Below are 26161 nucleotides of genomic sequence, written 5' to 3'. Positions count from 1 at the left end.
TTCACACCCTCACTGCAGTTACAAAAAGACTTTGAGCCATTGTTTTCTAGAAATTATTACCTTTTTTTTTTACTCACCAGTTACAAACGGTCTGACACTTCTGGTTGTATCATTTGCGTAGAACCTCTTGGAACCAGCTGTGTGTGTAGGCTAAAAATGAGTGGTCTCTGCTAATTATGTTTGAGAATCTACAACATATAGTGGTGAGAGTGCTGTAGTTTTAATGCATGTTAAAGCTGCATAAGGCAATATTTTAATGTAAAAATCCAGCCATCTCATAACCTAAGAGAGAGTGTGTCTGAGTCTGTTATTTCAGACTGACTAATATTGGAATATGAGAATGCGAGATGAGAATGCAGCAGGATTTTACAAGCCATGTTAATCGCCTAAATAGACTAATAATGTAGCCTTAGCCTACATAATAACATTCTTATTTTGTGCCTTATGATTATAGCCTCTTTTCTGCTTCAATGTGCTTATCAGTATAAGTCAAGTTTTTTGTCTGGATAATGCTGGATAATCATTTTTTAAATTATAGGTAATATTTTATATATAGTCCACAGTGTAATTCATGTAGGCCCTAGTGTATTTTTTAGTTTAGTTCCTGTGTAAAGGATTGTCTTGTCTGATTTAAGTTGAGCTGATAGGTTTATAGGCTAAATCTTGATAATCACGTTTGACTTCAACATTTGATCCAAACGGTAGATATGATTGTATTAATGCATTTAGACCTAGATTTATTAAAAATACCAGTAATTTACAGAAAACACCCCAATTACACCATTAACAGGCAACTACATGCAGTTATGTCTATGGGTACGCTACTATTTCTGGACAATCCATGGACTTGACAATTAGGCCTAATAAAAACTCAAAACATCATGGTGTCCTTTGATAGCCTAACTGTCTAGTAAATGACATAACCTATTTGATAGTTGATAAGAAGAAGAATATGCTTTTAATCTAGCCTTTCTATGGTAGCCGGGAATATGAGCTTTTTAAACACAAATTATTTTGGGTTATTGACCTTTTTTGTATTTATTATCTGAACCTTTCTTTTAGGAGAAGTGTGTAACCTATTAGATCCATTCAAATTTTAGGCAGAGATAGAGGTGGCGGCTGCTCCAATGTCAATTTCCCACACAGCTGGCATACAGCCTTTGAATGTCTCCTGTTCCTCACCAGCAGTGCACAGGACTTTGGCTTTCTCGATCTCCAGCTCCGGCCCCCATTTCTCCCCGACGGCGCCCTCTAGGGTCAGACGTCTGAAGGCCTGGCTCAGCTCTTCTTCGCCCTCTCCGTCACTGCACTGGCTGAGGAGGCGGCTCGCCAGGGCGATGTTGCCCCGTTTACGGGCAAATTTGACAGAAGTGAGACACAGCTCCATTAGGTGGCCGTCTACGGAGGCAGAGGAACCTGGACCAGAGTAGAGATGACAAAAGTTCAGACCGTCATGTGAACGAACCCACTCCTCACACACATATCCAACATAGGACAGCTCTGAAATTGTCAATAATAATAATATAATATAATAAACAACACTAGTCATGACTCATCAGTGCAACGTTGGGATCAATAGATATAGACAATAAAAACAACAGACAAATATAGCCGAGCGGTGATTCCATGGTTCAAGAACTAATGGCATTTCAGACCAGCTTGACCTATATTGTGTAAAGGCGCACTTACATGGGGAACAAATTTTTGTAATTCCATTAACCAGTTCAGGAGATACAAATTTATGGCATTTTTGGCATCCATTATGAGGCGATTTGGAATGCTGTTGCAGACATGCTTGATGATCTCTGTTTTTTTTGTTAAGGCATGCCTATTGTAAAGTTCAATGATTGTTATACAACAGGTAGTTCCGACCAAGCAATCTGATTGGTCAACTAGACATTTAGAACGTGCTCAAATCAGCATGACAGCACACCTAGCCGTGCTCATCACTAAATATTACTCCGCCATATTATCATACAATATATTTAAATATAACGCTAACTCTGTTCAGCCTTGATGTTACCAGACGCTCTGCATCCTCCATCAGCTGTGCCGGTGAGTCGGTGACACGGCGCTACTAGCTTAAAAATACATGTGAAGTTCGCGGACATGGTAGCTAAATCTGTCCATGGAAAAATTATTTTTTTCAGCAGATATCTTAGTTACAACAAGATTGAGCTAGCAAGGCAGTTTTGTGTTTATATGTGTGGTATTTATTCAGTTTGGGAAATCCCGCGATCTCTAGAAAGCATTAGCTAGCTCAAGTTGGCTGGCTGACTCAACCGGCTCAACAGGGACTAGAAATCGTCTCTGTTGCAGGTCGTTACTAAGGCTCCGCCTACTTGCTGGAGTAGTAAACTAGGTTCCATTACATAGGAGTCTACTGACGTGACTGATTGTTTTCCAGTTATTAGTCAGACCCCATGTATTTCCAGGGAAACGGAGATAACACTAGCAAAAAGTTTTTTTATTTTGAGAGCGATTGCCCCACAATATGAATACATTTTGTTTATATCTTTTATTTTGTTGGTAACTGTTGTATAATCGCAATATTACACTCGAGGGTGTGCTTTACCGTCATTTAACGCACACCCTCTCGTGTAACATTGCTTAATTGACGCCTATTTTGTTATCCAATTTTGCTGGAAAATGGTTCCACAGTGCAACTCAACCCCCTTTGACTATATACCAAGTTTGGTAGTGATAGGTCCAAAAAAAGAGAAAAGTTTTGGGTGATCCCAAGGCAGATTTGTAAAGCTGGATCATGTTACCACATTTCGTGGCTTTCTTTGAGATACAGCCTTTTAAAATTTGAAATGTCATTACAGCACAGCACACCCTTCTGGTCGAGCTGCATAAAATTTGGTACACGTTTGAAATGTCTTTCCAGACAAAACAATATGTTTATTACATAATAGGCCACACCGACTTCATCAGTGGCTTGTCTTATAAGCCTTACACTGGGAACACTGTTATTTTGTAATAAAAAAAACATAAGAGCACATATTCAGAGGTTCTATGTTCAAGTTAGGCTACTAAATGATAAATGGACATGCTAACATACTGATCACTATTATGACGATGGTTGTTGGCGGGGGAGGGGGGTTAATTTCAATAATATGAATTACAGTGGTTATATATATATATGTATATATGTATCCATATATCACCAGCTCTGGCTCTAGAATGATTTTGCTCATGTCTACATTTTTTTCCCCCAGATGTTTTTGTTGACTTTCTTTTTAAAGAACAACTTGGTTCATACCTTGCACATTAATTAAGGATTGGGACTTAAAAGGCAAGGATAAATTTGGGTCTTGATGCCAAACCAGTTGAGAGCCATTGTTCTGAGAAAATTGTAACAATACTCTGCAATGTGTATATGAATTGACAGATTTACCTTTGAGTTTGAGGAGGAGCTGTCTCTGGAAGATGGTGTATCTGAGGGCGTGGAGGCAGGGCTGGACGTCCTGCTGCTTACAGGAGCTCAGAGCCTCGCTGTACAAAGGGATCACACAGTCCTACACAGCAGACAACAACACTCAGGGTGTAATTACACCTAGTTTCAGGAGTTGATACTAAGGCTTCAGGTACTTGCAAACACAAAATAATATTGCCGTTATTTCAGTTTTCATTTTTACATTGTTTCCTGTATGAGTGTCCTATTCCAAAAAACTTTTAATTTTCATTGAATGAACACGGAGTCATAATCATGAATAATATTTAATTTCATATAAAAAAAAAAAGAAAATGATTTGGCAAAGTTTCAAAAATATTTCATGAATATCACAATATTATCGAATATCCGCCCAAGCCTAGTGGCAACCTTATTTATCACTGCGTGACAACTGACACATTGATATTTTATATCTTTGGTGATAACTGTGGTTCAAGGTTCTTACCTCTAACCACAGTCTTGGGCACCTGGTTTGAATTTCCATTAAGAATCACATGCACAGAAAGTCAGTCAGTGCAGTGCTATGGGGGAGAATGAGCCAATCCACAGCCTGTCCTTACTGTCTATGAGCCAATCTGATCTCATCATGCAGGGAAAGATATTGTCTGCTCGTGGATTTGTTCCAAATACTCACTCGCTGAGTCTTGCTATAATAATAATTTTTTTTTTTTCATTTTAACAGGGTCTATGTGTCTGGTCCAATGCTGGCCTTTATCGTTCAGCGTTGTCATTGCAACAACATTCTATCCTTGTAGAGCGAGACCATCAGCATGGTGGGCAGGTTGCACTGTTTCAGAAGCAACAACAATGAATGATCTGAATGACTGAATGAAAAACAAAACTGCCCATTCAGGCAAACAGAGCAAAGTCCACTTGCCCAAGCACTTGTCCCGGGCAATCGGGAAACTTACAAGCAAACCAGGGATTGTAATCAAAATTCACATGCAGCTTGCTTGTTGGACAAGCTGCATGTGACCCCGTCATCCTGTGAGGTTAAGAGATTTTGATGGTGGGGAGTGGGGGATTCAAGTCCCTGTAACTTTAGTTAAGCATGATGGACTTGTCTGCACTCTTGAAACGCCACTTGAAACATGTTTGGTGTGAGACAGGGTATGATATGTGTTTGTGTATACCTCTTGTCCGGTGAGTGTGTTTTCCAGGGCAGCAGTGCAGTGGAGCTGCAGAGTGGGGAGAGTGGGCAGGGCATCTGACAGGGTGAGGGTGGACAGACGGAGGGGACCCAAGCAGATCCGGCCAGTCTGCTTCAGGCAGCGCACCAAGGTACTGCAACATCAAATCACATGACTTATTCCAAGCACAAGCGGAAGTAATCTGACATAACTGGGGTCAAAAATGCTCATGCTCAAAGATTAGGAAGCAAGTCAAACATTGAGACTAGAGATGCCTTCAATGATGAATGCTAATAACATTTTCCAAGGCCAGGCTCTAGTTGACCCTCTATCGCACATAACGGCAGTCCTGGGTTCTGCTCTAACAGCCATAAATATCCTGTCTTTGCAACATGAAACAACATGAAAAATGCAACCACTGTTCAACCACTAAATTACATCCAGCCATAGTGAGAAGACTGTACTGATATATCCACATGTCATTTTAAAATTCTGGGTAATTCCAGGTGACCAAGTAGTTTAGCAGTAGAGTGCACGCCCATAAAAAGGTGCAAACCAATGGTCCAAAGTCAGAATAAGTAATTATGAAGGTTGCCCACTTCTCTCCATATGATATATATGAATATTTATTTTAGATCATTTAGAAGGCATTATGCCTTCTTCAGGGTGTCATGTTTATCAAAGTTCACCTGGACCTTAAATAGAAAGAGGTGTCTATTATTAGTGACGTCACATGACCAGCCCCCAATGCTCCTTGATAACAAATATTAGGTTACTTATTTCATAATAGTCAGTAATATAAAATACATGGTCAAATATACAAAATTTTCACATTTTTTGACCCAAAAAAAAATAAAAAATATGTGCTACATCATATTTATCTATATATTTTTTGGGGGTCAAATAATGTGATGTCATATTTCTTGTGGGTCTATTTGAAGCCATGCTAGACCATGGTACAAAGTTTCATGGCTCTAGCATGTACCACCTCACGGGAAATAGAGGCGATGGAGACTGACCAACTAAAATTCAGAATGCTATGGTATCCCTTTATATAAAAAGACCCACCCACAGCAAACAAAATGAATGGGGAAAATTTTCCCCATTTGAAAACTAACTCAGGATTGGCTGTGGTCTTCTGCTCTTGCTGGTGATTGCTGGTGGTGGCCGTTGTCATGGCGCTAACGGCGCTGCGGAGGAGCTGCACCTCGATGGCTTTCTGGAGCTCCGATGGGTCTGGACTCATGGAGGGCAGCAGCCTCTTCAGATCTGACACACACAGACACACACACACACACACACAATCAGTGTCCAGGGTAAAAGGGAATCTTGGCTGAAAAACAAAATCACTGAACTATACAATTAAACAAACTGTGCTGCTTCTGAGGTTCAACCCTTGCTCATCTTGTGGAGCAGGCAAACCCGTCAAAATTATCAAGTGATATGAACACAGACACCAAAATCATCCAAGTGTCCCCAGTAAATCGTTGGCACCACTGAACAGGGTCCAATTACTAGCAATGAAGAAATAGTATCTCTGCAGGCTCTCTATTTGAAAGGAACGCAAAAATAATATATAGCATTTAGGGCTGTGAAAATTAGCGCGTTAAGTTTTTGCGATTAATGTGAAATGTTTAACGCTTGAAAAAAAACAAAAAAAAAACGCAATTGTTTTTTTTCCCCAGAGGGCGGCTTTGACAATTTGCTCCTGTGTTAGTAACGGGATTCGTAAACAGTAGCCTGATAACACATCTTCTGCTGCCCTACAAACTTTAACGGTAGGTAACATTAATACCTTGTGGTATTTAAGTAGCATTAGTGGTCCTGTACAGCAGTGGTTCTCAACATGGGGTCCAGGGACCACCAGGGGTCCTTGAAGGGGTTCTAGGGGGTCCACAGCAAATTGTTGAGTCATTAAACTTCACCGTTATTTCATTTACAAGAAGTTCACACCATTAGATAATGTAGAAGAATGACTGTTTTGATCATAGTTTCACCGTTATCTCTCTAGCTACAATACCGACAGTCATGGAATTCTGGACAAAATCATATCTAACAATAAAAATATTCTCAGATTTGGGCCCGAGAGACAAAATCTCATCAACTGGGGATCTGTGACTCTAATGTGGACTAAATTAGGGTCCTTGATATGAAAAAGGTTGAGAATCACTGCTGTACAGGATCTGTGCTTGTTTTCAGGCATTTTCAGGTCAGGCAAGTAGTCAGTCTGTCATCCACACTTCGTTAACAGGCCTCTAGATGGCGCCGTGGGCCTGTACAGGATCTGTGCTTGTTTTTTCTACTTCATATACATCATTTTGCTAGATTATATACTTGATATACCATCATATACCATACTACACACAAACACACTCATGCCCTATGGGCAATTTAGGGTCTTAGGGAGAACATGCAACTCTACACAGAAAAGACCATGGTGGAGATTTTATCCCAGACCTTCCTTTGTGTTGTGTTTAATTTGGTGATTTAAAATTTCAATAACATTTTGTTTCCGGGGTGAGTCCCATAATGCACCTACCCAGCTTATCCTTGCTGCTAGAGCTCAGTAGGCTATAGTCTTCTCCAGGCAACAGCTGCAACTGAGCTCCACACTCGGCCAGATCTCCGTCCTCAAACCGGCTCAGAGCCCGGATATAGTTGAAGTCCGTCTTCAGGTGGATGCTGGCTGGATTGGTGGAGTTTTTCTTGAGGGCGTGGACACTGGCCTGCCACTCCTGAACCGAGGGCCAATCACAGAGTGCCACATAGCACTGACAAGCTTTGTTGGCCAGGAAGTTGATCACCTCAGGAGAACACTCGCTGGACTTCAGCAACACGGTCTTCCTGCTGTCGCCTGGTCGGAGGAAATCCAACAAAAAGATTTTAAAAACAGGGGTACTGGGATGCTCAATGCACAAGTTCATGGCAAGTACATTACAGCCACCACCCTCCACCTCCACCACACACTAAGAAGACATTTAGTTTACTGACATCACATTACGAATCACATTAAGAACCTACTCTTAAACCTCATTTGTATCATACATACTGTATATCCCTCATAAACAATTACAAACTGATCTCTAAATTGCCATTCAGGTCCAATGTTTTGGAAAAACAGCCAGCCAAGCAGTTACATTTATAAGCAATAATGGTCTATTTATGAACTTTCATTTTGGTTTTAGAGTCTTCATGGAACAGACAGTTCTTAAAGTGCAAAATGACTTTCTTTTAGTGGCTGATGCAGGAAAATGCTATTTAGTTTAGTTGATCCTTCCTCATATTCGCATGTACTGGTACTGCTCTAGACAGGTTTCCTCCGATCTGCACAACTGAACTTTCTCTGCTGTTATTGGGTAGTCCATTGACACGAGTTACCTGTGGTGTCCACCAGGGTTCTATTCTGGGTCCAACGCTTTTATCCACATAGGAGTGCTAAACTCTGAATCCACTTCTCTAATCTAACTTCAGTTTCAATGCTACTTCAATTCAGTTTGAGTCGTTTTCGATTCCTGAGTCTAAATCTGGACACTACTGACTGAAATGCAGGTAGAGGCCACCCCCCCCCACAAAAAACATACCACATCAAAACTTAACTGTTGTCTAGGGATAAGACTACATGGACAGTGTGTGTTTGGTGTGTTTGGTACTGACCGTTGCTCGTGTGTTTGGGGCTGCTGGTACTGCTGGAGAGTTTGAGCAGAGAGCGTTCAGAGCTTTTGATGCTGCAGTCCATCCCTGTGACCGCACACAGCTGATCCTGATACTCCACAGCTGCCTTCTCAAACCTACACACACACACACATTATTCAGTACCATAGAACCAATTCAATTAACCTAACATCTGATAGAGAACTTACCTGTACAATAGTCAAAATTGTGTGGAGAAGAGAAAAAAGTACACTCAATTTCCTAGTTGAGCCATGGAATTTAGGACGTTATCAATTTGCTTCAATTTGCTTGATTTGTTTAACAATCAAACAACAATTCATAACAATCACAGCATTTCAATAGTTTTAAATTAAATGCTGGTATGTGGTCAAAAGCAGTAGAATATAACAAAATAACATAATAAACCACATACACATTGCTTAGTTACACTTTACAGGGAAGGTAATGGGTACACAAACCTGTACTATTACTACCATTACTGAAGTTCAGATTACCAAGGCCTGCATAGCCTTTGGTACTCTGTATGACATTAGAAAATGAGAGTAGTGTTGACAGACATATGAATTATCAACAACTAAAATGATAGGAAATAACCAGTTGGATTAGCATATTTTGTCATTTTTGAGTAGTTCAGAGCACACAGAAAAGTTCAGACTTTGACTATTCACATACTGACAGGTTACCTGCAGGTTCAGAAAGCCAAATTAAAGATTTAAGACCATTTTAATGCTGCTTCGAATCGGATGCAAGTCCAACTTAACAACCAAAATACAGAAACAAAAACCTAGCAAAAACAGACGGTTTACAACTGAACATTACGAGTTTAAGTTCTGAAAGTATAAATGAACAGTATGCGAAAAACACCACCTGGAAATTACCAGGAAACTAAATGTTGTGGGACATAATGTCCAACATGTTTCACATATTGTATTAACCCTGTCCTGGATTAATATAAGAGTGAACATGGATGTGGGTCAAATTTACTGTGACTGGAAGTTGGTCACAGTGTAATGTAATATGTAATGTAATGTAACACAACATAAGAAAACAAAACACTCCAGACCGTCACATTCACACGTTTTGTTGAAACTACACAATTCATGGCATTTGTCTTACGTTCCGACTCTTCCTCGACTAAATATCATTGAAGGTCAAGAATCTGTCAGGGCCACTGTCTAATTTTATAGTTGCATCAAAATGAAACACAATTAAAGTAATCCTGCCAAACATGGTGAAAAAATTAAAACCTCTAATGACTGTATTTAAGACAAATACTTCATGGCCATTTCATTTCATATTTTAGTTTTAAAGCCCTTGGTTTAAACGGTTTGCTTACCGTCCCTCGGCCTGCAGGGCCACGGAGCCTAGCCAGCCCAGACTCTTGCCACCGGTGGAGAGGCTCCAGGCTGCCAGGCCCTGAATGGCCTCAGGACAACGCAGCTCACACAGAGCCTCCACCAGCAGCATCAGAGGAACCTCCAGCTCTGGACCCTGAGGGAGATAAAGGTGTATCAGTGGGTGCATACCAGAGCAGGTTTAACCAGATCAAAACATATAAAAAGCCCACCGCCTCACCAATCAACTCTCTGTAAAAAATGGCATTAATCTGTAAAATCAGCTGCTGAAGGAAAACCCGCAAAAATGTGTGTGTGTATTGTGGGCCAGAAAAATGAATCGTGACATTTTATTTCATTTTATTCTGCTGTAGTAATCACAAATGAGATGGCTTGCCTATCGCAATTTCACAAGCTCTCCATCTAAATTATATTATTTGCGCTTTGTAATGGCATTTTTAAATGTCATGTGTGCATTCCATCAAGCCAGTGCCATTGCTAGAAATATTTGTGGCTCAGAAATAACATAATAATTTCTAGAACAGATGACCTACTCCATACGGCTCCAAAAAGAACTGGGAGAAAAAACGGTGGGAAAAATGGTGTGTTTATTTAGCCAATGAGACAGATCTTTCATAATTATTGTATGTATCATGTGCAATATTTTATTTTAAATTAGGCAAATTTGCCTTGATTTACTGATCACCCCATGACCTCATTATTTGTTGGCTTTTTGCTTACCGTCCTTATAATGTGAAAAATGTTCATAAATAAAAAGTAAAAAAAAAAAAAGAAAAAGAAATAACATAATAATAAAACATAATCCTGCACAATAATAATATAAGTTCAATGACAACAAAGTAAGACGCTTTGTTGTCATTGAACCTATATTACACTGTATTGTGGTTCTATTGAATCATGAGCTCCATATCAAATTGTAATGTGATATAAGCATATGTCTCATCCCTACTAGCAAGTAAATTTTAAGTAATTGAAAGTTAATTTAATGGCCTTTTCCTCTTCCTCTCTCCAACTGTCCCCTGTTCTGTCTGTCTGTCTGTCAGCAACATAACTCCAAAAGTTATGAACGGATTTGAATGACACTTTGTGGAAAGTTTGGTCATGGGACAAGGAAGCACTGATTAACTTTTCACACCGATTGGCCAAAGAGGGGTGTGGCAGTGGGCGTGGATTATCACAAAAAGGCATATAACCTCCGAGCGTATTCACTTTGTGGCCTATCAGGAGACATAAGAAGAGGCAAACCCTCCATCATCATAACTGCCGTGCCAATTTTTCCCCAAAACTTGGTGATCCTGCTTTCTGTCGTGACTCAACACATGAACGTGAACTGCAAGGTGGTTTAGTTTGCATTTTTCATCTATCCTTCAGTCATAATTGTGGTGGTTTGCATACAAGGCAGGCTGTTACCCTAAAACATGATCATGTGTGTGCCTTAGTAGCTGTAGCCAAATGACTTCTTTAAAACACTTTGACGATAATGAAATTCGAACTTGCCGGTCACTTGAAAGCTTCACACAACGGCTAACGTGCACTGACCTGGGTGCTGCTGTTTTTGATCTCGGTGAGCAGGTCAAAGCCGTGGCGAACCGTAACCGCCGGCTGGCCGGACAGGAGACCCACTCTCATCAACGCCAGGCGGATCCTGGTCAGCCAGTCCTGACACGTCTGGCGGTTGGTGTAGAAGAACGTCCTGATACCCTGAGAGGCGGGAAGGGAGGGATTTGTCATGCCACTGCTGGGAAAAAAAAACTTGTATGTGTGTGTATAGAATATGTGTGCACCTTCTATTTAAGTGATATTCTGCGGGATTCTTGTTTTTATTTTTAGTCTTCACCTTTGGTGTTAAGCGGTTACTGCTGTGGTGAAATCACTTGTCAAACTAGAAATAACCGCCTCGCGGTTGTATGCCTCCGCCAATAAACTTTGTTTTATCATTGCAAGGACAGTCTTTATTTATTGAACATATATAATTCATGTGATTATTAGGTCAAATTAAAAGGATTTTGGTGTCTGCAAAAGTAAGTGACAGCACGTTTTCGCAGAATGACCCAAGATCGTTTTCTCAGCTACAGTGGTAAGCAAAACATTATGATGTCACAGTGAAGTTGACCTTTGAACTTTTGGATATAAAATGTCATCACTTCATAATTCTATCCTATTAGACATTTGTGTGAAATTTTGTCATAATTGGCATATGAATTCTTGAGTTATGGCCAAAAATGTCTTTTGTGAGGTCACAGTGACCTTGACCTTTGACCACCAAAATCTAATCAGTTCATCCTTGAGTCCAAGTGGACGTTTGTGCCAAATTTGACCCCTAACCCTAACCCTGTCACCGGCACAGAGGCATAAAAACAGCCTCAAAAGCATCAATGCATCTAATTCAGCAAATAGTAATGAGGAAAAAAGGTTCAGGACGGCAACTTGATACATTAAAACGTCTTTCAGAGCATGCTCCATCATCAGGGCACTGTTGGTTGCTTGTTGATAGCTAGCTCTGAAATGTATAGACCAATAAAGGTGACTTAAGGCAGTGGTACCCAACGTGGGGTCCGGGGACCACCAGGGGTCCTTTGGGGGGTTCCAGGGGGTCCCCAGCAAATTGATCAACTGTTAAACTTCACCATTATTTAATTCACTAGAAGTTAACACAATTAGAGAATATAGTGAAAGACTATTTTGATCACTGTGATCTCTCTACCTACAATACAAATAGTCATGGAATTCTGGACAAAATCATATCTAAAAATAAAAAATATTCTCAGATTTGGGTTCGAGAGACAAAATCTCATCAAATGGGGGTCCATGGCCCTAATGTGTATTAAATTAGGGTCCTTGATATGAAAATGGTTGAGAATCACTGACTTAAGGGATCTAGTTGCCACCTATTTTCACCACTGCTATTAGCTTTAGTTCCGTGGAGTCAGCACTCCTTCAGTAGTCCTTTTGAATTTTTTTTTTTTTTTTTTACTGGAGGCACCAGCAGCTCACTGCAAATGCTGAAGTCTGGATGGGGCCCATGTATGTACAAGTCACCTTTGGCGGGGTGGTGAGAGCGTTGGCACAGCCCTCATAGGCGTTGTACATGAGCTTCTCCAGGTTCTCCAGGTACTGCAGGAGCAGAGCCAGGCGGAGCTGGTTGGAGTGGTGACCGTCCCCGTCGCCTCCGGCCCCGGCCCACGCCCCGACGTCCTGCTCCGGGTTCAGGCTGTGGGCAGCCAGGCTCCGGATCATGCCTGAAACACGGGGATACAGCTTCGTGAGAAGTGGGGGAAAATTCACCGTTGCACATCTGCAATCAGTCCTTCTTCATTTGGAATATTCCATTTTCATCTTCAATGAGACACATGCACAAAAGGGTCTGGTCCAACCACCACCACATTTGCATTGATGGTTATAATTTACATCATGTAGGCTCAGCTCTGCCGACTAAAGCTTGTCCTGAATGCAGAGAAAACCAAACTTGGCTTTTCTAAATCCAAGAATATCTCATTGAATCAGAGTATTGCCACTTGACAAGGTAAAGCAATTAAGCTTGTCACCACCTACAAATACTTAGGGATTTTACTTGATGATCCAACTCTCCTTTAGGTAGCATATACAGCATCTGGTCAAAAAAACTGAAGCTGAAGTTGGGTTTTGATTTTAGGAATAAACCCTTGGTCCGAGAAATACTGTTTTAAACCAGTTACTTTGTATTTAATCGTCAAATTCAAATAAGTACCCATATTAAAGTTTGATGTCCACTTTAGTTTAATACATGCAGCATTTGTAGTTAAAATGGCACATATTATGGCATTTTTCATTATTATTATTATGACATCAAACATTAAATGGGTACTCACTTATTGACTTTGACGATTATGCTGGAAGAGCTGCATGGAGCCATTTTATGGTTATTTATGGTTATATTAATGAGTTTCTGTTCACAATATTCCCATTGTCGGTCAGTTTTTTGGAATTCTAATAAGTATATTAGTGGTTTGAGCTTAATGAACAGATGTTCAAAACAAAACAAGGCCTTCATCATGAATGTGCAAATTAACAAATTTACACAGTCAATGTAATTGATGATGCTGACTAATCCTCACAGGCCTAAAAACATCAAAGCAAAGGAACACAATTTTCTGCCATTTTTCTGCACATACAGGGATGTTAGAGCTCGCTTTTGGAGATCGAAAATAATTCTGTAACAATATTCTTTTGTGCGTGGTCTAAACCAGTGATTCTCAACCTTTTTCATATCATGGACCCCTACTTTAGTCCACATTAGGGCCACGGACCCCCCTTTGATGACATTTTGTCTCTTGAACCCAAATCTGAGAATATTTTTATTGTCAGATATGATTTTGTCCAGAATTCCATGACTATCTGTATTGTAGGTAGAGAGATAACAGTGAAGCTATGTTCAAAACAGTCATTCTTCTACATTCTCTAATTGTGTTCACTTCTTGTAAATTAAATAATGCTGAAGTTGAATTCATCAATTTGCTGGGGACCCCCTGGAACCCCCTCAAGGACCCCTGGTGGTCCCCGGACCCCACGTTGAGAACCACTGGTCGAAACAAATACTTAAATATTCAGTGTGTGCCAAAATTTTCAAATGGCTAAAGCAGATTTTGGACACTTCCTTCACCAAAGATTCTCTCAGTTCAAATGTTGTGTTTGGCTAGGTCCATTTTCCTGGATAGTAGAAATAGCGATTTGATTATTTGCCTGTTATGACCTATCTCTGATTGGTGATTCAACTGCACAGAGCTGGTCCCGGGCTCCGCTCCCCTTACCCTCGATGGTCTGGAAGGTGTCCTGAGCCCGGCCCAGCGGCGTTCGGAGCTTGGACAGCACGGTGAACTGGGCGGCCTCCCAGACCGCCCACTGCCACAGCACCGCCTCGGTCTTCAGCAGGGCCCGCGGCACCACGCCCGGCCCGCCGCCGTCCGCCCCGCCCCGGCCGTCCCGCTTCTCCAGCCGCTGGCAGCTGTGGTACAGACGCTCCAGCCACGGGTCCTTGCTGTGGATAATGGAAATATGAGGCAGTTAATTATATTATTATTACTCCTAAACACGCCAAAATGAATGGATATAATCCTCTAGGGATTGTCTCCCCAATAATAAAGGGTATGTACCTTAACTATTTTTTTTAACACTCAATAATAAATTTAACTAATTAACTATTTTATTAATAATAATCACAGAAAGTGCAAAATTCATACAAATCTCCATAATTGCCTGAACAATTCTCAATATAATGCACCATTGGTGAGATATGGGTCCAAATAGCATGGACATGAATTTAATCAGTTAGTTAATAATAGTTATAATAATCATATATATTTGGTGATCCACTCACACTCTACTGTTTATCTATTATTGGCCACTTTGTGGTTGTAATGTTTTCAATGTTTTCATTAATAAATGTGTCTTTTTTTTTGTTTCTTTTTGTCTGTCGTCCGTCTGTACATTGCCGTATTGATAATTGTATTTCTATCTTTTTATTTATTTTGACAGTTGTTATGTAGTGATTGTGATATATGTTGGGACGTACTTGAAAACGAGATGGTACATCTCAAGGGGTTTATCCCAATAATAAATACATTCTGAGTAAGTAAATACATCAAAATCAATAGAGTTCTTCCTCTAGGGGTCATCAATGTCCATACCAAATTTGAAAAGATTGTTATAAAAACTGGAGGATCTGCAGCGGATGCGGTTATTTCGAGGATATAATTACTGTAAAATTATCCTTTTTTTTTTTTTAATTCCCTCATGTTCCCTGTCTGGAAGCAGGAACTCCAGTAGACTCCACAGAATTTTGTAATTCTCACGTTGTGCAGGAATGTTCATGCTAGTTAGTCGATGAGCTACGAGGCAGCGGGGCTCCAAACAATAATCAGTATCAGTGTAGCCATTTGAATATCGGTGACAGAAGTTATCTAATGCGGTGGTTCTCAACGTGGGTTTCCGGGGACCACCAGGGGTCCTTGAGGGGGTTCTAGGGGGTCGGGTTAGGGTTAGGGTCGGGGTAGGCCCCAGCAAATTGGTGAATTGTTAAACTTTAGCATTAGAGTTTAGCACGATTAGAGAACGTAGAAGAATGACTGTTTTGATCATAGTTTCTCTGTTATCTCTCTACCTACAATACAGATAGTCATGGAATTCTGGACAAAATCATATCCAACAATAAAAATATTCTCAGATTTGGGTCAGAGAGACAAAATCTCATCAAATGAGGGTCTGTGGTCCTAAATTAAGGGTCCTTGATATGAAAAGGTTGAGAATCACTGATCTAATGCATCTCAGGCTATAGCTTATATTTTCAGAATAACCCCCCCACTTGCGCTGATGGAAATACATTATTCTTCTCAACACTAACTTGTTGCAATGATAACAGACTTTGTAAAAAAAACAATAGTGCAGTTTAATCCCTCTGGAAACAGTGATGTACCCTCCACGGTGCAGCACTCCATACAGGATGAAGCCAATCAGGTCGCTGAAGTCCTGAGGGTGGAAGGTGCTGCTAGGCGCTCGGCTCATGTGACGGCGGATGGCCAATGACATCTCCCCGATCTCTGGGTGGCTGTGGTTACTGTGGACACACACGCACACACACACACACCACCCATTAATGTTGACACAATCCAAAAGATGTGTATGGGTATTCAACACAGACATCACATCGGTTCTGAATCTAGTCAGCTATTTCCCCGTGAGATCATTACCTTCTCAATTCACAACCTAAATTTGTTGAGATGTTTGTACCGTGTTAAGACTATAAACATGATTAGATCCATAATCTGATAGATTAGATTAAACTATTTATCCCTGTGGGTTAGGGTTAGGGGTTATAGAAACATACACGACTGACCATTCCGAGACCATGTGTAAAATAGTCTTGATTCCAGCACATTTCTATTCACTTCATTAACTTTCATTGAACAGTTTTACATCCAGGACATGCCATACACAAGATCTAGGATTCAGCACCTAGAAACAATCTATTTTAGATGTCCTATAGTGGTTAATGGGAGTCTGACCTGAGCGCCACATCCAGAGGGATTGTCCTGAGCAGCTTGCCATAGGCCTGCCTCACCCTCACTGCTGAGTGGACCAGCTGGACTCTGCACACATCCACGCACCTAACACACCACGACATAACACATATGGTTAAACGGAAACTTGTATTTGGCAGAAATGCTATGTTCAGACAGGCAGCTCAAATTTTTTTTAATATTTTTTCCTCAAGCCTAAACGGGCCAAAAACCTCACATGGTATCCAGTCTTTTCAGGTAAGATTTAAACCACAACCACAGGTGGTTGGAAATGCAACTATACGGCTCTTACTTATTGTTACTTATTTATTTCACTTGTATACATTTATTTATTCATTGATTCATTCATTCTCTTCCTTTGTGAGAAAAAAAAAGCAAATATATATATATAAAAAAGGAAATGAGACAAGACAATGCAAAAAAGTAAGTATTATTTCCCTACAGACAGTGTTCATCCTGGTTAGTCCATGAGTCCATTCTACTGATGTTGCCAAGTATATTAAATTACAGTAACATATATATTACAATATGATGGGGAAAAATACATTTCAGTGTTCTGCATCCAATGAATGACATGGCAATACAAAACAAAAAATGCAATTTAAATCGTATCACTGAAAATGCAAGTCTGACCATTCTGGATTTTCACTCACATCACTCCCCACAGGAACAACAAACATGGGACCGTGTGTGTGTGTGTGTGTGTGTGTGTGTGTGTGTGTGAGGCTGACCTCTGCAGCAGCTCGGTGGACAGGGATGAAGACAGGACCTGGAGGCTGTTGCAGGTCTGAAGGCAGATACCTGGGTCTTCATTAAGGGCTGTCCAGAGAAAAGACATGGGGAAAAAGGTTAATACATTGCATACATTTATTATATTATATTTTGCCATCCTATTTTAACAGGCCAAAAAGTCTACTACTCTATTGGAAATGCTGGCTGTGTCGGTCCGAGGCTCACCGTTGGCCAGCAGGCCTTTGCAGAACTTGTTGAAGGAGGGCAGGGAGAAGAGAGGGCTGTAGGTGTCCGACTTCTTCATCAGAACAGAGATTTCCTGAGCCCAGGTCAGCAGCAGCTTCCTGAACACAGCAACACAACACTCAGCGATCTGGCTTCACCTCTAACAGAGGGCTTTCAGGTGATGTAACACACCCTCCGATTAACTTGAGACACACAATATACAAACACTGATACTTTTTGTCCACTTTTTTAGGTCCAGACGACATTTCGGCTAATAAACAGATATCTACTCACATGATAACATTAACATTAGTTGCTAAATTATCTTACTTGCTGGCTTACAACTCAACTGGCTTCAGACTCATTTTTTCCACTAGTGGCACTGGTGCTACCTACTGAAAATTTTAGTTACACCACCACAAAAGTTAGTAGCACCCCATGAATCAACACTGAGGACAATATATTCATTTTTTTCCTTTTAAGCAGTTCTTCTTCTTCTTCTTCAGCAACCAAACTTGGCAGATAGGTCGCTAGTCAGTTGGCCTAATGGTGGCGCTATAACAAGCAACTTTGAGTTTTGGCCTATAACTTCTGAACCGTAAGTTGTAGAGAGAAAAATATTGCGTCCATAGATTCTTTGGAGGGTGCCGAGTCCAACCCACACATTACTTTCAAAGTCCATCATATCGGGTTTTCCGCCATTTTGAATCGTTTCCAAATCAGTTTTTTCGCTACTCCTCCTAGGCTGTTCATCCGATTTACACTAAACTTGGTGTGGCGCATTTGCATAATTGATTACCCCAATGGGTTGGCCTTTATCAACCAATAAACTTTTAACAAAACACAAAATTGGCCATAAGTCCTTGACCATTCATCTAATCAAGCTAAAATGTGTAACACATGTTGAGGACTGTTGCTTGAGCACGCCCACAAAAGCGTTTGGAGTTCCATCGCTAGTGGGTGCTTACAAATGCAAAAAGTTTATATCTCGCCCTTGGGATCGGTCGTCCATAATGCTGGACGAGCTGCATGGAGACATTTTATGGTTATTTTCCGTTATTTGTTTCACCGTGAAGTCAACTCAGGTCAGGTCCCCAGCAACTTCAATATGTTTTGGAGAAGGCTTCTATGCCGTTTGGCTGTGGAGTTTCAGCTGGCATGGGGGTGAGTAGATAATGACCGAATTTTCATTTTTGGGTGAACTATTCCTTTAAGTTTCTCATTTTTGGACAAATTACCATATTGTGCTTGGACCCCGCCTAATTTGATTCTACAACCTATGGATCAGAAGTTATTGGCCAAAACGTAAAGTTGCTCGTTATAGCACCACCATGCGGCCAATTGACGTGGTTTTGGTTGCCTGAGTACTGGCTGAGACTTTGGACCAGCACCTGGTGTGTGAGAGAGAGAGAGAGAAAGAAAAAGAGAGCGAACCTGGCCTCAGGGTAGAGGTGCTCTTTTGCCAGCAGAACTCCCAGAAGGCTCAGTAGCGTGCTGAAGTGCTTCTTTGTCGCCGTGGTGACTGTGCTGATGACTGCTCCATCAAACAGGGAGGGGGAAGAGGACGACAGGCTGGACGAGATGAAGTGATCGTGCCTGGAGGGATGGACAGAAAGAACAGACATGAGGCTGGTTAGAGGAGGACAATCATATCACAGAGCAGCCTCAAGATGGCTCTGTCAATCAGGAAATCTTAACCACATAGTGTAGCAAGAAGCAGCTGGTTGAAGATGGGGATCTGATGCGATCACTTCCTCAACAAAACGAATAGATGTGAAAAATAGATTCTCAAAAGTTTGATTTTGCTATTCAAATCTACTTTGAATGTTTCTCTGTCCAAGTCCTACTGAACAAGCTCCATTCTCCATTCTCCATAACCCAGCGCTCTCCCTAGCACACCAAGACCAAATTTCAAAATATGAGTGATAAACTGATCAAACATGCAAATCCTAATATACCTGGCAAACATGCAAATCCTAATATACCTGGCTACAATGCTGTATTATACAAGGCTATTAAGTGTGTTTATTGAGTTTGTTTGACTCATATCACTCTTAATTTGAATTTTGATGGTGGACTTAGACATGAGTACTGTGCAAGAGTCTTAGGCATATGAAAAAGAAAAAAAGTAAAGCGAAGGTACTTTCAAAAATAATTAAATGAAAAGTTTCTAAATATAAAAAAATGTACTATAAAGAGCAGTCTGCTGACACACTAACGCAGAAAAAAAATGAATAAACATCTAAGACACAATATATATAAAAACTCCTGGGTGCCTAAGACTTTTGCACAGTACTGTAGTTTTTCAGTTTTTTTTATCAAAGTGGATTTTAATAACAAAATCAAACTTTTAAGCGTCTGGAGTAATTTTATGGTCATTTTTGCCCTTTTTGGAACTGTAAAGAACCAGGACCCGGCCACTTCATGTCTTTTGGAGAAGGCTGATATGGAGCAGCGTTAGCAAACTCGCTGTGTGTTATCATGGACGGACATGAGGGTGAGTAAATAATGACCAAATTTTCATTTTCGGGTGAACTATCCCTTTAAAGCCCCAATAGGCATTTTGTATGACCCTGTAAAATTGGGGCGTTTTCTCATTTGTTTAGACTGATCTGTTTTGTGTTCTCAGTACCGAAGACTTTTTTTTTTATTGTTCATGTTTTCTAATTTATCACTATCGCTCCATTTCACCACACCCATCCATTTTATACAGATTAGTGGGGAAAAATACAGGCCTAATATGAATATGAAAATAAATTAGATAACAGTAAATGATATAAAAACAGACTAATAAACCTTAAACTGTTAAAAAGTTCATGTTTTTTTCCTTCTCAAGATACACTTAGCGTTCTAGGACTGTTCAGAGTCGTTATCTACGATCACTTTTAAGAGCGTCTTAAATTAAGATGCTTTTTGGAAACACCTCAAAAGCTAAAGAGGCTTCGTAAGACAAGATACTACGATCATCTTAGCCTTAATATGCTTTTGGGAAACGAGGCCCGGGACGATCCATACTCTCAATTTCACTGTGGGGGACAATGAATGACAGAGATATCTCAAGGCCGTTCAGTCTAACCGGAGTGTAGGATTCAAAATCCCATATAGGATATCTTTTACCTCTTATTCTACAATACAATATGTATGTGTAAGTATGTGTATTACCTGGTGCAGTGGGAGTAGAGGGTGTATAACACAGCATACTGGACAGCAGGGTGGTAGACCGCTAACTCAGAGTGGACCACCATCAGATTCTGACTGAGCAGGGCAAACACCGTGGGAGACAACGCCCACATCTAAAACAGGGATAAATCAAGGGATATAATGAATGCATTCTGCTATTTTCTTTCATTTGGCACATGTTACATTTTGGTGAACAAGTCTAAAGCTGAGCTATGCAAATTTCCACACGTTGCAGGCCCCAAATGGTAGCGAGAGGAAACTGGTTGAATTTTGAGGACTTGAGGAATCTGTCTAAAGCTTGACATCTAATGGTAAAACACATGGTACTGAAATTGCAATCTGCTATTGGCTGATCTTTGGTGCCAGGTCACCTTCTGTAGAGTACAACAGATGGTGACATTAGCTGCCACCACCACCATCAGGGTTGAAGGACAAACAAAGAAAATTCTGTTGTTGACTCCAAAACACCAAAGGAATTCCTGCTGTAAATTTGCATTCTAGTGAGCAGCAGGAACGGAAAAGCCTAGCGTCTCACCCCGATGAGAGAGTTCTTTGTGTTGCCAATGGTGGTAAGGGTGCTGAGGTTGAAGATGAGGGTGAACTGGGCTCTCTCCGGGGGCAGCGTGAGGGAGGCGAAGGCAGGGTGCTGGATGTTGGGGCAGGGGCCAGTGGGTGCCGAGGTCCCGCCGCTGGGCTGCAGGGGGGCCAGGAGGCTGGACAGGGCGCACAGCATCTCGCCCAACACCAGCTTATAGGCGGCCTCCAGCGTCGGGATGTTTTTCAGGCTCAGCAGCGACTGGTACACGCCGTGAACAGCTGACATCACCTGGCACACACAAAGGAAAACTACCTCAGTGCTAGATCCATCCAACTGAGATTGATAACGACTAATCTTTTGAGACAACAAAGGGTTTGGACACAAAGATGATGCATGTCATTAGTCTACAGTCTTGCAAATCTAACCAGATAAAGCTATGACCAGTGACTGTACCCATCTATTAGGGATGCACCGATACACCGGCCCGCGATCTAAATCGGTTGTATTCATTCTAAATTTGAGATCAGAGAATTCCGATATTTCTTTCTAAAGGACGATCAGGTGAACCAATCGATGATGTCAATTAGGTCTGAACAATTACTTGAAATTTTATCAAAATCGCAATATGGCCTAATGCAATTTTCAAATTGCAGGAGGCACAATATTTGTTAAAGGTGAAATGTGTGTCAAAATACCATTTTAAATTAAATATTGTCGTGCTGCAGAGATGTCCTGGCCTACACATCATATTCTACAGACTTAAGAAAACATCTTTGTTTGGTACAGATCCCCACAAAAAAAAAATCACACCATAATCATTTTAATACGTTTTTCAATGAAAATGAGAATAATGATGTAAAAATGATCATTCCCTCTAACATCGCAAATCGTATCGCAATTGCAATATCAGTCAAAATAATCGCAATTAGATATTTTTTCAAAATCGTTCAGCCCTAATTTCTCTGAAATTTGTTATGCATGATAGCAGCTCCGTTTTTAAAAAAGAAACACACATCATACATAGGGTGAACACACAATCACATTGCACATAACACACATAATCACACTACAGTCAATTATACATAAACATCAGAATACCACATAAAGGACACAGGGACATTAAGATACCCCCATATTACACTAATCCCATATACTGTACTCTCCACACAAAATCTTGGTATTGCACATGTCACAACTATTATTATTATTGCACAGGGGTCCCTGATAGCACTTTCCTGGCTGGCCTGCTGTTTTAGTTAAGTAACCCAATTGACTGGGGAATAAAATAATTCATCAGTCTATTGTGTTTGAACTGCAGAACTCTGAAAGCGGGACTTGGTACATTAAAGTAAAGCACATTTGAAGGGTCGGAGAGATACTATCCGCTAGCCTTAGTGGATAGTATCTTAGCTCCTCCGACCCTTTACGTTATGTGTGTGTGTGTTGTGTGGGGCTACATAAGCATACAGAGAGGAGAAAACATCTCAGGCTTATCTCCACCAAAAAGTGCTTACTTCCTTCCTTTAGTTCCCCATTAGTGCTAGAAGTTCCCCATGTTAATACTTCTTTTGGCCAGCCCTCCTTCCAATTTGCTACTCCCAGCAGTTGGAATGAGCTGCAAAAGACTTTGAAACTGGACAAATTGATCTCGCTCACTACTTTTAAGGACTCTATTGCAGAGTTGTTCACACACACCTGCAACTGTCACCCAGCCTTTTAACTGACAAAGAAATGTGTCTGTTCTGCTTCATGACTTGTAATTTTATTTGGCTGTTTGTTTGGTGTGTGTTTTGATTATTTCCCCGTTCCCATACTGTGTTGGGTTTCTCTGCCTCTGCGATGTATGTAACATTTGTGTCTGATAGTCTTATCTGGATTGTTCTTTGTTTAGTTTCTTTTGCGTTTTTTTGTTTTTGTTTTTTTGTCCCGTTTTCCCTTTACCCTTCGAGAGGTCCTTTTGTCCTCTTGCTAGGCCGTCATTGTAAATAAGAATTTGTTCTTAATTGACCTGCCTGGTTAAATAAAGGTTAAATAAAAAATAAATAAATAAATAAAAGCTCTTGTTTGCTCACCTATATTCATTTAACGGTTTCTAAGTATAGGGTAGATGTAAAAGACTACTGTCTGATTCCGGTTGGGTTATTTTTTTTGTTGTTGGGGGATGTGGAGAGCTAGATTTTCACACACAGCAGTAGGCACACGGTCATAATGAGAAGCACAAGAAGCATGTGTCCCGAGATGCACTGTGGGCACATCTGTATACACGCATCTAGCATGAAGCAAGCCTTACACTTCGGAATACAAAACTCCCATTATTGATTCTTACCCTCCCTCACATATACACAGATCTTGTTCAAGCCACACACACACACACACACACACACACACACCTCTTTCTCGCGGTGGAAGCGCAGCTCAAGTAGCTGGGAGTTGGGTGCCAACAGTTTCTCCACAAATGATGCAGGCAGCTTGGTATTGATCTGGTCCACAATCTAAAAACAAATGCATACACACAGTCAAGATTGGCATATCAGTAAGTTTGTACTAATATCATGTGGTTTGGCGTTGCAAATGCCAAAATCCAATCAAATCAGAGCTGCTTAGGATTTATCATTTCCTCTGGGAACAGGGGTCATCAGACTTTTAGTCTCATTTTCCTTCTTACTCAAGTCCACAGACTCCACAAGCCCCTAAACATGTCTTACCAAATTCTTACTGTCCTCTACCATTACAGAGATACATATACATTATTACTTACAATAAGCTTAGAGAGAGATAGTTGTGATCAAGGTGCAGTGAACTCAACCACACTGTTTTTATATGTTCATAAGGTGAGTTTTGAGGAAGTGTGGGATCCACAAGGTACCATGCTACAGTCAGAAATGAGATGAGCCTGGCCTGAGAAAAATGTTAACCAAATAATCAGCTTAATTATCCCTCTGCTTGGTGGTTAGTCATTTGCAGCCTTATAGTGCTAGCGGGGATGTGGTCGTGGTAGGGTTGCAAAATTCCGGGAATTTTCAAAGTTGGAAACTTTCCATGGGAATTAATTAATAATAATTAATAATTGATTACATTTATATAGCGCTTTTCTAGGTACTCAAAGCGCTTCACATATGATGGGGGGGGGCGGGGGGGTCTCAACTCATCCACCACCGATGTGTAGCACCCACCTGGGTGATGCACGGCAGCCAGTTTGCGCCAGAACGCTCACCACACATCAGCTATCTCAGTGGAGAGTAGAGGACTGAAAGAGCCAATTAGGTAACGAGGGATGATTAGGTGGCCATGATGGAAGGAAGGCCTGTTTGGGAATTTTGCCAGGGCACCGGGGTTACACCCCTACTCTTGCGATGAGTGCCGATGGGATCTTTATTGACCACAGAGTCAGGACCTCGGTTTAACGTCTCATCCGAAGGACGGTGCTCACTCACAGGACAGAGTCCCTGTCTCTGCCCTGGGGCATTGGGGATATTATTCATGAGACCAGAGGGAAGAGCACCTCCTACTGGTCCTCCAACACCACTTCCAGCACCAGGTGGTCTCCCATCCAAGGACTAACCACAGCCAGACCTGCTTAGCTTCCCAGGCAAGCTAGCGATGTGGTGCGGGAATTTATGGGAATTAACGGGAATTTATGGGAATAAACGGGAATAAACCAGGAATTTACTAAATTGAAGGTATGCTCTTAATAGGGAACTTAAATATAGTTGGGGAAAATATATTTTAGCATAATCCTGACTAAAACAACCAGATATCATGCAAGTACAGTTGAATATCTATGCTATTCCTCAATCACATGCACACATAGCACACTGCTTACTGCAGGGCTGTTGAGACCACGCCCCCTACATGCAACTCAACATTCATGTTTTTGTTCTTCAATGAAAGAATTGATTGTTCAATAAAATATTTAACACTTGATAAAGTTCTACTTACAAATAAATCTGTTTTAATTGTATTATTTTGGATGGATGTCTGCTTATAACAAAACAAATATTTATGCTTGGATATGATACCTTTCCATTAAATTACCCTCAATTCCCAGTTAATTCCCAGTTAATTCCCATAAATTCCCATTAATTCCCATAATTCCCATGGAAAGTTTCCAATTTGGAATATTTCCAAAATTCCCCAGCTTAACTTCCCATGGAAATTTACCGGAAACTTTCCGGAAATTTACCGGAAATTTTCCACCCCTTTGCAACCCTAGGTCGTGGCAACACATACAAGCAGGAATCAATGTGGGAAAAGGAGGATAACTGAAGTCTCTCATTTACACTATGGTTTGGACCAAACAAAAACAAACCGTAGATGCGATCGCGCTCTAAAAGTGATCTTACCAGGGTGAGCAGGCTGAGCACTGCCAGGCTATAGTCGGACCCACAGGCCCGGCAGCAGTCCAGCTGGTCCAGGCCGTAGGCTAGTACGGCCTCCGTCAGCTGGCCACAGGGCTCCACACTGACCAGCAACACACTCACGCACTCGTTCCCTGCCGTCAGAACCGCCTCCGAGAACAGGACCTGCTTGGCCGTGGTCACGCAGGCCAGGACCCGGTTCAGTACCTGGAAAGGAAGGAAGGGGAAACCACAAAGGGGTTGGTTCAGCAGCAGCATTAAGCCACGACATAACGACATTAAGCCACAACACAAAAATTAAGCCACAACACAATAGAAGTTGGTCACAATAGACGTGAGAGGCAGACTTGTTTGCAGTGAGATGCGTTACACTGCCTTTAAAATAAAAGCACAACATTTTGAACATGTAAAAATAGATTCGGACCAATTTATTTGTATTTAATCATCAAACCCAATATGACC

The 26161-nt window shown here is 41.0% G+C and overlaps 1 protein-coding gene across 1 annotated transcript in view; it reads right to left on the bottom strand.

Annotated features, from left to right (window-relative positions):
- Positions 1–26161, bottom strand: part of smg1 (SMG1 nonsense mediated mRNA decay associated PI3K related kinase) — an 81128-nt gene that overhangs the window by 35157 nt on the left and 19810 nt on the right. The window contains exons 11-29 of the mRNA XM_071537321.1: positions 25685–25906; positions 23732–23833; positions 21339–21629; positions 20786–20916; positions 19058–19219; positions 17624–17742; positions 17398–17485; positions 16652–16753; positions 16063–16203; positions 14402–14628; positions 12654–12853; positions 11154–11315; positions 9596–9750; positions 8242–8375; positions 7127–7441; positions 5706–5856; positions 4591–4741; positions 3401–3521; positions 1183–1416 (exon numbers count right to left, since the gene is read on the bottom strand). Of these exons, the coding sequence (XP_071393422.1) occupies positions 1183–1416; positions 3401–3521; positions 4591–4741; positions 5706–5856; positions 7127–7441; positions 8242–8375; positions 9596–9750; positions 11154–11315; positions 12654–12853; positions 14402–14628; positions 16063–16203; positions 16652–16753; positions 17398–17485; positions 17624–17742; positions 19058–19219; positions 20786–20916; positions 21339–21629; positions 23732–23833; positions 25685–25906 (3208 nt within the window). The remainder of the gene's footprint in view (positions 1–1182; positions 1417–3400; positions 3522–4590; positions 4742–5705; positions 5857–7126; positions 7442–8241; positions 8376–9595; positions 9751–11153; positions 11316–12653; positions 12854–14401; positions 14629–16062; positions 16204–16651; positions 16754–17397; positions 17486–17623; positions 17743–19057; positions 19220–20785; positions 20917–21338; positions 21630–23731; positions 23834–25684; positions 25907–26161) is intronic.

This window comes from Centroberyx affinis, unplaced genomic scaffold (assembly GCF_046629955.1).
Source record: "Centroberyx affinis isolate AG114_WGS23_722 - 3 ecotype Tasmania unplaced genomic scaffold, CSIRO-AGI_Caff_v1 ptg003017l_1, whole genome shotgun sequence".
Taxonomy (NCBI): Eukaryota; Metazoa; Chordata; class Actinopteri; order Beryciformes; family Berycidae; genus Centroberyx; species Centroberyx affinis.
The sequence above is the reverse complement of the archived record's forward strand: the minus strand, read 5'-3'. Positions and strand labels throughout refer to the sequence as shown.